Source organism: Mizuhopecten yessoensis, unplaced genomic scaffold (genome assembly GCF_002113885.1).
Source record: "Mizuhopecten yessoensis strain PY_sf001 unplaced genomic scaffold, ASM211388v2 scaffold10175, whole genome shotgun sequence".
Classification (NCBI taxonomy): domain Eukaryota; kingdom Metazoa; phylum Mollusca; class Bivalvia; order Pectinida; family Pectinidae; genus Mizuhopecten; species Mizuhopecten yessoensis.
Window position 1 is genome coordinate 213396 of NW_018408416.1, and position 14088 is coordinate 227483.

Below are 14088 nucleotides of genomic sequence, written 5' to 3' on the forward strand. Positions count from 1 at the left end.
TAGTATAACCAACGCTAACAAACATCAGATCCGTTTATTTCAGCAGTTGTACTTTTGCGGGAAATGTATCAAGTATTTCTGGATTTAAACCTGTGAAAACTACAACATATTAAAAAAAAACGGGTAAGAATCTTTGATTTTTGGTTCCAGATGGTTAATGATATGCAAGTATGTTCTGACAGTCCTATTTGTCCTATTATAGAAAATAAACCTCAACAATGCACATTTGTATCTGAAAATGTGCATTAAGGAATGAGCACGTTCATTATCTTCTATATTTTAGAGTTATTTTATAAATACAGTTTCCTATGAGTACAAAAAGGATCAGCTGTAAGCGGTGAACAATCTGTAATCACTGGAGTATCGATAGTCTGTTGAAACATATTTTCGCAGAACTAGTAGTGACGTTCGCCAAGTAATTCCTATTTATATTGTAAATGATATACGTATATCAGCGTTTACCAGTATTAAGGAAAGAAAGATTGGCATACTAATAAGAAAGCTTACAGAGGTTTGTTTTCGTTTAAGGATAATAAATAGTGTTCCGATGTCAAAAGAATAAGGGTTTTTGAGAAGTTCTAAAGAGTTATCTAAATCCACATTTGATTAATTTCGCTGTGTGAATATATCGTACAACAACCTGTTTTAAGTTTTTTTTTTTACTTGAGTAAGTACAGTAGTTTCAAGTTGGAAAGTTACTTAATTAAATAAATCAAAATGAGATTTTGCAGTTAACCATTATAAGTAAAAACTGTTCTTAATTATCCTTGATCCATATGCAGTAGAACAATAAGTTTGAATTGACGTTTAACAGTGGTAAGTGCGTTAGTTAAGAGTTGATATGGTAATTTGTTTGAATAAGCCCAAGATCCTCCAGTAAACCATTTTAACTAAGAACGTTTGCCAAGTAAATATGCAAAAGAGTCCTTTACTTTTGAAAACTAAAATGACTCTAGTACAAACGATTTCATGTAACAAGCTTATCTTCATCTTCGTACCAATCTGGAGATGAGTTTTTTTTTTTAAATAAACCTTTAAAATAAAATACACCAAAAATAACATGCTTATCCAGACAATTTAACCTTCATCGTGCCTTTTTTACGAGCTATCATTTCACCACAATCACGCTTTCTTATGTCAAAGTATTATCAGAGTCATAGATCTAGTGTTTCATGTGACTGATGCCTTTTTAAGTTATCCTTTTTCACCGTTTAAATACTTCAATACTGTGTAAAAATATACAAAATATTATTTTTATTCCTTTTAAAAGCTTCTTTCAACATCCTGTCAATGTCAAGAGCGCAAAATATACTCTCGCTGAAAAAACCTGGAGTATTAAATTAACCGTTCTAATCTAAAAGTTACAACTTTTAATCAGAAAGCTTATTTAGTGCCATTCGGAAAATCCTATACTTTCAATTTCTGATTTATATTTGCCGAACTCCTCTGATGTTATAGCTCTCATCGGCTCCCTTGGAGGGCCCATATCTAGCCCTATCATAGACATAATGGCCTTGAGCGCTGCGACATTTCCTCCCAAAATCGACCCTGTCAAGAAAATGTAAACTTAGGATTAACTCACATTGGTTTTACATTCTGAGTAGATAACTATATGGAGGCACGTGAAACAGCTTATGCTTTACTAAGCCCTTATGTTGATATATTCTATATCTTTTATTCTTTAAACTTCACTTACAAACCAGATTTCTCCGACATTTAATGAGTTAATCTTCTTCTAAAGCACAGTCAAAAGTCAGTTTGAGAATACCAAAAGCCGTCTACCATTTGTTGTTAATTACTACTTAAAACTTCGATCAGTAATGAGGGTGTTCCCGAAATCGCGCCACATCAAAAGTTATTCTTTACTAGTCTAAGAGGAAGCATACATTTTTTGTGTTGTTTCGTTTCTCAATAGTTATAGATGGTCATCTGCAAATTATGAAATGTCACAATTACTCTTATGCGGAAATTACGAACACATTGATTTTAAATATCCAGACGTATTGAAAGTTGAGAAAAGTTTATTTTACGTTCCTTTGACTTTACCAAATTAACGGTAACTATCGACAACTCTGATTGTCTAACTTAAATACCAACATACAGGTACTCATCGGTAACTCAAGTTGTCTAATTTTAATAACAACATACAGGTACTCATCGATAACTCAAAGTGTCTAATTTCAACATCAATTACAGGTAACCATCGACAGCTCTGAGTGCTAAATTTCAATAACAATCACTGGTAGCCATCCACAACTCTAAGTGATTTATTTCAATACTAAATTACAGGTAACCATCGACAGCTCTGAGTGTCTAATTTCAATAACAATTGCAGGTAACCATCGACAACTCTTAGTTTCTAATTTCAATAACAACGACTTTTCTGAGTGTCTTAAAGAATTTCACTTCAGTGAAATATATATTTCATTAAGATGAAATATTGTAAAATGTAAACAAATATATGTGTTAAGAAAAGAACAGCCGCCCTCATACTGTACAATGTGATAACGAATGGTATACAACGTAACCATAAAGTTTCATTTAAAAATGGCAATGACGTAGCATTTTATTGCAGGACATAAAATATAATTCATTTATCCATTTCTAATGTCATTGTTTGTCTACACATAGTGTAACCAATAAACAGAAGGTAGTTATGTTTATAACAAGAACTGCTCGTGTCAGTGACAATTCAAAAATGTCCGATGTGGTTACATTAAACGGGAGTTTGTGTATTATTATAAATCATGTACACTTTGACAGCTATATACCTGGTTTCATTTTACTGCAATATTTTATCTTTATAAATACAATAGTAAAGGTTAAAATTTGGCATTGAGTATATCCGAGCTAGGTTGGTAGAACGAACCGAGACATATGTTAAAGCATTTCCTGTTTGATGCACGCCACACCAGATGAAAATTAAACTGTCACGAGTACTTTCCCTTCCGATGTTATAAAATGGTAAATGCGGTGTTCTATCACACAGTAGGGGAAATAACTCCAACATTGAATGATAGGAAAGGTTTAACTATCTCATCAATGAGTGACTGCCAGTTCAATAATAAACGAATCAGGACAGCCATAATGATTCTCAATCGACATATGTTTTTGAAAACTCTTCACCAATATTTATTATTGTATCATATTATATTATAATTCTAGGAAAGTCCATGAGACCTAAATGGACGAATTGAACAGTTAATACAAATAATTTGTTTAATCTTTGTTTGGTTTCGGTATCGGTCATCGGATTTTTAAACAGAAGTTTTGTTACTTCGTACTTAAATAGGTTCTTATAAATCGTATCTCTAGTGATAATCGTATGTGTCTTATTGTTTGCCTATCAAAACCTAGTTTTTTTAACGTTTGATTATGTTGCAACTGTTTTGTATTGATAGTCATAACAGTTTTAATCACTGATCAATTTCACTATTTGCTCACCATAACGGTACACAATCCTACACAGACGTTGTCCCTGTATCTGTTCCTTCCTAGCACTATCGAAGTCCCCTTCCTTCAGCTGCTGTATCATCCTGTTATAAAGGTCTGGCATGAAGTTGTGTAGACTGCCTACAGCCCCGTGAGCTCCTGTCACCAGACCTGCCATCAGTTGCTGCAAGATAGTCAACGATATTGGTGTTGATTTGTTTGTTTGTTGTTTTGTTTTATTTATATATATATTTATGACGACTGGAACATGTTTTCAATTATAAGTAACATTCGCAATGGCAGATTAAATTATTATCGTTTTATGGTATGAAAAATACATTTGTTTTTGAAGCATCGAATTGGGTTAATTTAAACAATTCGTTGCTCATTTTATTGTTGGTTGTTCTTGTTTTGCATCATCTACTCTGCCCAAATATGGCAAAATAGTGCAAGATGTTTCAGAAAATATATTTATGTGTTGGATACATAAATTTGAAATCGAAAGTTCATGAAATATTAAAATGAAGTCGGACATGTTCAAAACTGAAATCGATATCCCTTATATATTTCTGTGACAAAAATTGAAATGTAAATAAAATAATGATAGTGCTAATAAGATATTAATAATTTTGATCAAATCTTTATTGACAAAAGTCAATTAAAACGCGTCATTTTGAATATCCCGTTTTAACTCTAATACCTATAATACCCAATTTTATATCAGATATGAGATCTTAACAAAGGTCTCAGTAGTTCTAATAAATTAATAAGGAATATATTGTACGAAGGCTTCCGAAACTTATTAAGAGTGTACTCTGCCTACCAACAGCATTAAGGGTTCTCGTGCTGAGTTATCTAGATTATAAAAAATATGTGTGTTTACACTATCTTTATCTTAAAAAGTATTCATAGTATTAGCATTGTTGTCTAAACCATTAAGAGAATCCATAGTTACGTTACATAAAACATTAAAACTGTTGGTAGTTAAGTTTCCTTAATCATTAAGAGCATTCATAGCAATGGTATCAATTAAAGGATTCCTAGTATTAGGATTGGTGACTTAATCATTGAAATTATTCATAGTTTCGTTCTCGAAATCATTGAGAGTATTCATAGTTATATTACCTGAATCAATTGAGTATTCATAATATTAGTAATGTTGTCTTAATCATTACGAGTATTCATAGTATGTTTCCTAAATCATTAAGAATTGTCATAATAATGTTACTTTACTCATTAAGGGTATTCATGATAATTGTACCTAAATTATTTAGAATATTAATAGTAATATGTTTGCAATGTTACCTTTATCATTTAGAGTATTCACAGTAATGTTACCAAATGCCATAATCAGTGAGAGCATTCATAGAAATGTTACCGTAATCACAGCGATAAGGCTACTTAAACCTTTATTAGAGAAGTTCTTTTTAAATCACCATCAGACTCAAACAAATCAGCTGGCCTACCTCGTCACAGCCGTACAACAAATTGTAGCGTCCCCCATCCACAAAGCTGCAACCAATCAAATCCACCAGGTCTTTATCAGAGAACTTCAGCCCGGCCATGTTGGGGATTTCGTCCTTAGCACGGTTAAGGAAGTCTTCCATGTTCACTGGGCAAATTAGTATAGAATTAAAACATGTTTTTGTTTCCGTCACAAATTATATCAATTTTGTAACGCAACTTATATACTACCGCCACGTAGGTATTTTTTGTTTTTTCATCATTCTTTTGATGTTTCTGTAACAGTCCAAGACTTCAGGTGACTTAATTATGAGCGCTTTATCGTAAGATCTAAGATTCTGTCTGGAAAATTTGTTCATTTCATTGTTAGCCCAAGGGTTTTGATGAAGTTAGAACTTAATAGTTTTGGAGGGACATGGGTTTCGATAACAGCTTTTTTGTTAAATGTTGAGATCAGTTTTCAAGATAGGATTGCAACAAGCCTTAACATCTAATTCACAAGGTGGCGCGTGCATGTAGTTTTATTTTGAAACATCCTAAGGTTGAAAAAAAAGGTTGAGTATCGAGAGCAGAATTCTTGAAAGATGTATAGCGGTAAGTTTTTAATCAATTTATAACATGAGCTAAACAACGTTGACATTACAGAATCTATTGAAGAACTTTTCATACAGGTGTTACTGTTAAAACGGAAATAATCTCAAGAAACTGAAAAATAGGTTTACTTTATTCTTCATTTACAATTAATCCTTTACTTACTTCAAATACTGATTAAATATTCTTGATTAACAGAATGAATTACTCACGATTTACGTGCGACATGATAGGGAGATGGTAATAATAGAATGGCAGGTGGGGAGCAGTATCGGCAACCGCCTTGCAATACCGCACCAGGGCATCTGAAAGAGAATGCAGTGAAATAGGCAAAATAACTTAAGTAACGACAAGCTAGTATTATTACAACATAGATGTTGTTGGACGTCGTTTCTTGGATTGAAACTCATTACCAAAGCGTCTTGGAAACCAAACAGACACGTATTGTATTGGGATTAGGATTGAAAAGGATACCGCTGCATTACCATCGCCTTTATATCGCGGAACGTTCCTCAAGATTTGCATGTTTATGTGAATGACACTGCTATAGCAGCAGCTAAGTATATCTTGCAACAATGGCTTGTGCATGAATATACATGTAGTTCATTGAGACTGTCTACATAATATTTGGTGTTTTGATGGGATAAACATGTCATTACTACATGTATACCTATGTTGGTTGGTTTAAAGAACAATGGCGGAAGTGTCGCTATGGCATCAGCTCCTGCTTGTTCAGCATGGCGAGTCTAAAAAAGCAACGCAACTCCCCATAATTGTCTTGAAACAATCGCCTGGGTCTTAATTTACAGAATTTGAATTAACGGACACACAAATTTAGTATCAAGTCAAAAATTATAGCTATACAATATTGTAAGTATTGTGTTGATATTTATTACATTTAGATGAAATCCAGGGCTTTCTAATTTTGGTACCTATTACAGTATTATAAGATAAAGAGTTCCATTATTCTCTCCGTTGAGCTTAAGATTCACCTTCAGTTATTTTTTTACTATCTGCTCATGATTTTGATTATTAATAGTGTCAGATCATTGTTTAGCACTCAAATTGTTTTACATAATAACTATATATAATATTGTGTTAAGCCATAATATTACCTTAATTGCGTGAAACCTTAATATAGCATTGCATGAAACCATAATATCAGATTCTGTGTAATACTACATTTTATGAACAGTAAAATTAACGGTTGTCCTACTCCACCTGCTTAGCTCTCGTGGAACATGTTTAATCTCGAGGAAACAAATGATCGTGTTTCCTTACAACAAGCGCAATCAATGCAGGATGCAGATTTTGTGAAATACTATATTGATATCACCTTACCAATTCAAGACTTTCTGTGAGGTTCATACACCCGACATGGACCATCACTGATAACCTGTTATAGAAAATTTTAGATAGAAAATGGAGCTATTCACATTTGTGTCTTCTTTTCAATGCTATCAAATGAAAGCAACATATCCAGTTAAAAAGATTGCATGAGTATTAACATTTCATGAAAACGGTTTATTTTTACTGGAGTTAGTTTATACAAAAAAATAATACATTGAAACTCATTCAAATCAATCGCATCTGGTAAATACTCTTTCGCATACAGAACAAGTTGATCAAAGTTCTATCTAGACCAGACCTTATTTTAATTATTTGTTTATATGATACTGAATGTTATAAATACCGTTATATCAGGTTAAGTTACACATACAAAATAAAATGCAAGATGAGAAATCTGATAAGAAATATGATACCTCTTTTTTGATACCTCGATCCATTTCTCAACAACCATCTTACGTTCCTGTAAAGTTAAGGAGTTCCCTTCCCCCGTGGTACCATTGACTGTAAAAACATGTAAATACAAAATGAATAATAACTGTATTAAATAAGAGCATGATAAAGAGATTCGTAAGATTGCGTCACATTAAAATGATATCATTACTGTAGGTATACCCTGCCTTGGTGAAACATACTTCTTTGAATGTTTCAAGTTGAAGAGGAATTGCGAAAGCTATGATGAGGACGTGGGAAGTTTATATGGAGACATGAAATAAACAGTTTTCTTGGTACGTGTTGGTATGCCATGGCATATATTGTTTAAAGTCTTCATCAGGCTGCATCTTTGGAGACCCTGTGTTGTAACTTTACCGGACAGAAGTCGACATTTTCACGGAAGTCATAACATTTAGAGCGAACGCCTGAATGCATAACAAACGTCGACATGAAAACACCGTAGGTTTGGTATGCAGGGATGTAATAATCAAGAAAGGGACAGTTCACGATCGGAAATAGAAATCGTCCAGCTAGTCGTACTGTTAAGTAGTAAGCATATTGGTCGTGTAAAAGGTAAATATCGGGGATAGCGACTGTAGTAGAAGAGTCGGCAGTATTTAGGATATCAATAAGATCAGTGTTTATAAACATCGTAAATTATCAAGAATGGCGAACATTAGTCCCCGACGTTGGCCGCAGCCTTGCAGCAAGAGTTTATTCGAGTGTTAATTACATAAAATACTAGATTCAGTTTAAATACCGTACGCTATAAAGGGGTTCGTAAATATATTTCCCTTCCTGCTATATCATATACATGTTTTTGGAACAATTAAGACAAAGATGATCTTTCAATATCTTTTATCTTAAGTACCACCGATTAGTCCTAAATAGACTTAAAGTCTGTATGGGAGAATAAGATGTTTTCTTTGTTTGGAATTCTGCATCAACAGTCAAACTCTAAAATAGGTGCTTCCTTCGTTCGTATAGCAAGTGAATATCTTAGAAGAATATAGTCAGATAGTCAGAATGAGATTCATCAGTGTAGTATTAGTAATAAATGCTTAGTTTGTTTTGAACACATACAGTAACGGAACACTTATTTTCCGAGCTTTTGAAAACGTTTTTTCCCTTTGTTAAGCAAAGAGTGCAAACAATTGTTTTGGTTCTTTGCTTGACAAAGGAAACAGACGTTTTCGAAACTTTACAAAATTGATTTCCAATTACTGTTTGTGTTCAAAACAAACTTAACATTTAGAATATACAGTCTTGATACGAAAAAGCTTTTTTTCTAGTTGAATAATATGTCAATAGATAGATTTGTTTCTTTCGCCGTTGTTTGTTCAATAAATAAAACGGTTTGCACAATAAAAAACTAAACAATAAAAAAATGCATACCATATATATAACGGACATTATGCTTCAACAGATGGTCACAATATGGCTCGATCTTGGATAAGTCCAACTGCCTACAAAAATAATACATAGCTCTTAGTAATAAGGTGTGTAAAGGACACTATCCTGTATAGTACATAGTGTTTTGGTGTGTAATATGATAAAGTAGTTCATAGTTCGTATTAGTGTAGTATGAAATAAAACAATGTGAAACATATTTTTAGTAGTATTGTTTGAAATAGTACAACATATCACATTGTTCGTAGTGCTGTTGTGTGTACTATAGCAAGGTGGTACATATTTCGTAGTGCTGTTGTGTGTACTATACGGTACATAGTTCGTAGTACTGTTGTGTGTAATATAATAGTGTTATACATAGTACTGTCGTGTGTAACTATACGGTACATAGTTCGTGGTACTGTTGTGTGTACAATAGCAAGGTGGTACATATTTTGTAGTTCTGTTGTGTGTAATATAAGTGTTGTACATAGTTCGTAGTACTGTTGTGTGTACAATAGCAAGGTGGTACATATTTCGTAGTACTGTTGTGTGTAATATAAGTGTTGTACATAGTTCGTGGTACTGTTGTGTGTACAATAGCAAGGTGGTACATATTTTGTAGTTCTGTTGTGTGTAATATAAGTGTTGTACATAGTTCGTAGTACTGTTGTGTGTACAATAGCAAGGTGGTACATATTTCGTAGTACTGTTGTGTGTAATATAAGTGTTGTACATAGTTCGTGGTACTGTTGTGTGTACAATAGCAAGGTGGTACATATTTTGTAGTTCTGTTGTGTGTAATATAAGTGTTGTACATAGTTCGTAGTACTGTTGTGTGTACAATAGCAAGGTGGTAATATTTTGTAGTTCTGTTGTGTGTAATATAAGTGTTGTACATAGTTCGTGGTACTGTTGTGTGTACAATAGCAAGGTGGTACATATTTTGTAGTTCTGTTGTGTGTAATATAAGTGTTGTACATAGTTCGTAGTACTGTTGTGTGTACAATAGCAAGGTGGTAATATTTTGTAGTTCTGTTGTGTGTAATATAAGTGTTGTACAAAGTTCGTAGTACTGTTGTGTGTAATAAAACAGTGTTGTACATAGTACTGTCGTGTGTAACTATACGGTACATAGTTCGTGGTACTGTTGTGTGTAATAAAACAGTGTTGTACATAGTTCGTATCATTGTTGTGTGTACAATAGCAAGGGGGTACATATTTCGTAGTGCTGTTGTGTGTAACTATACGGTACCTAGTTAGATGTACTGTTGAGTGTAATATAACAATGTTATACATAGTTCGTTGTTCTGTTGTGTATAATATAACACTGGGAACATAATTCGTAGTTCTGTTGTGTGTTATATGACATTGTGGTACATAGGTCGTAGAAATGTTGTGTGTAACAATATGATATATGGTTCGTAGTACTGTTGTGACACTGTGGTGCGTAGTTCGTAGTACTGTTGTGTGTACGATAACAAGGTGGTACCTAGGTCCTTGTTCTGTTGTGTGCAATATAACAATGTGGTACATAGTTCGTAGTACTGTTGTGTGTAACAAAGTGGTACATAATTAGTAGTACTGCTGTGTGTAATAGTGTGGTACATTGCTCGTAGTACTGTTGTGTGTTATATTAATTAGGTATACATAGTCACCTATCAGCGTTTGGGTGATAAATTAAATCAGGTTCGGATGTTTCTTTACATAACAGAGAATTCGTCATGACTTGCGTAAGAACATTGAATTTGGATATTATATTGTTAATGTTAAGAAAAGCGTTCTTATCCTTAGTATACACATTTAGAATATCCAATGTGACTATAGATCGTTTTACCTATTTTCGTCAAATGGAGTAAAGACAGCAGCTGCTAATCCTTCCACCCAGTAATCTGTTGTCTAAAGACAATAAGGATAAATCATATTCACAACTCATTTGTACATTTCATGATAATACTAATTTATCATTTACCGTAAGTTGTATTTCTTTCCCCCCAATGTAGTCCTATAACATCTGTTGTATTTCCTTGACCTGATACTGTCATATCGCTGTACTTGAGGTGCTATATGTCTACCTGTTTATCTGAGAATTCCTCTCGTATACCTTATCTGTGTACGATATAGAGGGTCGACACATTTCTTTACATAACCTGAATTTTATAGCAAGTGTCTTATAATATATAACCCCTGCTTCGTTTTGTACTTTCCTCATTCTATCATGACATCCGGATGTATATCTGTAAATAATTCGACCAGGTATTGCCTGTCTGTGTTGATTATGCATCTGAAGGCAATACATCATTATTGCTTCACCATAGTTTTATTTATATTTCAGTTTCATTATAAGCATTATAACTACTGTCTTGTCACAATAATGACGAACTAGTGACGAGCTCTCAACGCAAATGTAAATACACTATATACTAGATGTATTTACACCTGCAGAGAAAATTATTACAAGAGAATACACAATCTACCAGCAGTTTTTACACCTGTAGCGAAAATGATTACAAGAGAAAACATTATTCACTAGCAGTTTGAAACCTGTAGCGAAAATGATTACAAGAGAAAACATCATTTACTAGCAATTTGAAACCTGTAGCGAAAATGATTACAAGAGAAAACATTATTTACCAGCAGTTTTTACACCTGTAGCGAAAATAATTACAAGAGAATACACTATTTACCAGCAGTTTCGAAACCTGTAGCGAAAATGATTACAAGAGAAAACATTATTGACCAGCAGTTGTTACACCTGTAGCGAAAATGATTACAAGAGAAAACATCATTTACTAGCAGTTTGAAACCTGTAGCGAAAATGATTACAAGAGAAAACAGTATTTACCAGCAGTTAGAAACCTGTAGCGAAAATGATTACAAGATAATACACTATTTACCAGCAGTTTTTACACCTGTAGCGAAAATGATTACAAGAGAAAACATTATTTTCCAGCAGTTTTTACACCTGTAGCGAAAATGATTACAAGAGAAAGCATCATTTACTAGCAGTTTGAAACCTGTAGCTAAAATGATTACAAGAGAACACACGATCTACCAGCAGTTTTTGAACCTGTAGCGAAATGATAACAAGAGAATACACTATTTTCCAGTAGTTTTTACACCTGTAGCGAAAATGATTACAAGAGAAAACATTTACCAGCAGTTTTGAAACCTGTAGCGAAAATGATTACAAGAGAATACACTTTTTACCAGCAGTTTTGAAACCTGTAGCGAAAATGATTAAAAGAGAATACACTATTTACCAGCAGTTTTGAAACCTGTAGCGAAAATGATTACAAGAGAACACACGATCTACCAGCAGTTTTTGAACCTGTAGCGAAATGATAACAAGAGAATACACTATTTTTCAGTAGTTTTTACACCTGTAGCGAAAATGATTACAAGAGAAAACATCATTTACTAGCAGTTTGAAACCTGTAGCGAAAATGATTACAAGAGAACACACGATCTACCAGCAGTTTTTAAACCTGTAGCGAAATGATAACAAGAGAATACACTATTTTTCAGTAGTTTTTACACCTGTAGCGAAAATGATTACAAGAGAAAACATTTACCAGCTGTTTTGAAACCTGTAGCGAAAATGATTACACGAGAATACACTTTTTACCAGCAGTTGTTACACCTGTAGCGAAAATGATTACAAGAGAAAACATTATTTACTAGCAGTTTGAAACCTGTAGCGAAAATGATTACAAGAGAAAACATTACTCACTAGCAGTTTGAAACCTGTAGCGAAAAAGATTACAAGAGAAAACATTATTTACCAGCAGTTTGAAACCTGTAGCGAAAATGATTACAAGAGAATACACTATTTACCAGCAGTTTTGATACCTGCAGCGAAAATGATTACAAGAGAAAACATTATTTACTAGCAATTTGAAACCTGTAGCGAAAATAATTACAAGAGAAAACATTATTTACCAGCAGTTTTTACACCTGTAGCGAAAATGATTACAAGAGAATACAATATTTACCAGCAGTTTTTACACCTATGGCGAACATGATAACCAGAGAATACACTATTTTCCAGCAGTTTCGAAACCTGTAGCAAAAATGTTTACAAGAGAATAACAAAATGTGTCAACAATCAGCAAGAATTAAATCGAGGCCTTTCAAAATTTACAGAGCATACGACCACGTGCTCCGGAAGGGTAAGCATTTTTGCGTCATCGACGACGACACCAGCTATGTACCTTTTCACTTAAAATGGTTAAGTTAACTTTAGTCATGAATTGGTTTGTTTTTATCTTCAGTCGTATCTTTTATTTATTTATACCTGCATCCTGTCACATTACTGACTTGAATTTTGTATATCAATGTATATACTGAATCTGTTTACACAAGATGACCTGCATACAGAAAGATAACTTAAGTGAATCAACATCCCATATGTCAACAGATACGGTAACAAATATGATTGTATTAAGCTATTTTGAATGACAAGCCATTTGTAATATATCGACATCGAGCATATCTATAGCTTTCCAACTTACCTTAGCCATGGTCAGGTCGTATGTACACCTGCTGATAGTGTAGATAGTATATTTCACCTCACTACATGAATTTCGCGATAGTAGTGTCAGCATAACTTAGGTTATGTATTGTCATATTTTTACATATACTGCAGCCGAACTGGCCTGGGTCGGTCGTCACTCAAGGTAGCTCTAGTGGTTTTAAGCGTCCATCTAAATTTCGGAGGTCCCAGGCTGGAATCCCGGTCTGGTTGTGCGTATGTCCCCTCCTGTTGCATAGGTGCCTGTGACAAACCCCAGTTTCAAGTACAGGGTGTACGCTTGGCAATGGGATGCCCGAGCTTTTATTGTAAATAGTGACTCCTTAAAGGTAGAAAACTTGGATAGGGAAGAAGTAATGTAACGGCACTGGAATTGGTCGACAAGGTAGCTCAGATGGTTGAGCGTCCGTGTAGATTTCGGAGGCACCAAGAAATAATCCCAGTTTTGACTTGCATTTTTCACTTCCTGTTACAGTGGTGCCCTTGACTAACCCAATGCTTGGCAAGGGTATACCCTAACCTTGGTTGTAAATAGTGGTGTCTGCAGGGGCGGAGACTTGGGAAAAGGAGGGGAACTATTGCGGAACTGGACTGGATCGATCACCGGCGATATATTTTCTCCTGTTACAATAACAATTTAATGTAATACCGGCTTACTATCTTACACAAACCTACACATTCCTTTTATTTTCTAATCTTTGCACGACAGCAATCAGTCGTTCATGTGTCTACATTTAAATACCATTCATCTTGATGATATATCATGTCATCGTATAATCAGGTAACATTTAACATTTTATAGTTAACACTGTTTCATAAATATATATATCTATTCCCTGGTTAATCTCACCCAAATTTTCAAAGACAGGCTTTTGGTAGAATAACGAAAATGATGA

The 14088-nt window shown here is 33.9% G+C and overlaps 1 protein-coding gene across 1 annotated transcript; it reads right to left on the reverse strand.

Annotated features, from left to right (window-relative positions):
* Positions 1–20: 20 nt before the first annotated feature.
* On the reverse strand, positions 21–13804 carry LOC110459656 (N-acetylneuraminate lyase B-like). The gene is made up of 10 exons (XM_021512011.1): positions 13173–13804; positions 10496–10557; positions 8665–8735; positions 7251–7338; positions 6829–6883; positions 6158–6233; positions 5700–5792; positions 4899–5044; positions 3445–3616; positions 21–1548 (listed from the first exon to the last, which is right to left on the reverse strand). The coding sequence occupies exons 1-10, from the start codon at positions 13263–13265 to the stop codon at positions 1388–1390; spliced, it is 1017 nt and encodes a 338-aa protein (XP_021367686.1). The 5' UTR covers positions 13266–13804; the 3' UTR covers positions 21–1387.
* Positions 13805–14088: the final 284 nt, after the last annotated feature.

Excerpts from the sequence above, each read along its gene's own strand:
- LOC110459656 (XM_021512011.1), bottom strand. The coding sequence starts at position 13,265 with ATGCTGACACTACTATCGCGAAATTCATGTAGTGAGGTGAAATATACT. Across the intron at positions 8,736-10,495 it reads ACTCCATTTGACGAAAATAG|GCAGTTGGACTTATCCAAGA; the intron begins GTAAAACGATCT and ends TTATTTTTGTAG. Across the intron at positions 7,339-8,664 it reads TAATGTCCGTTATATATATG|TCAATGGTACCACGGGGGAA; the intron begins GTATGCATTTTT and ends ATGTTTTTACAG.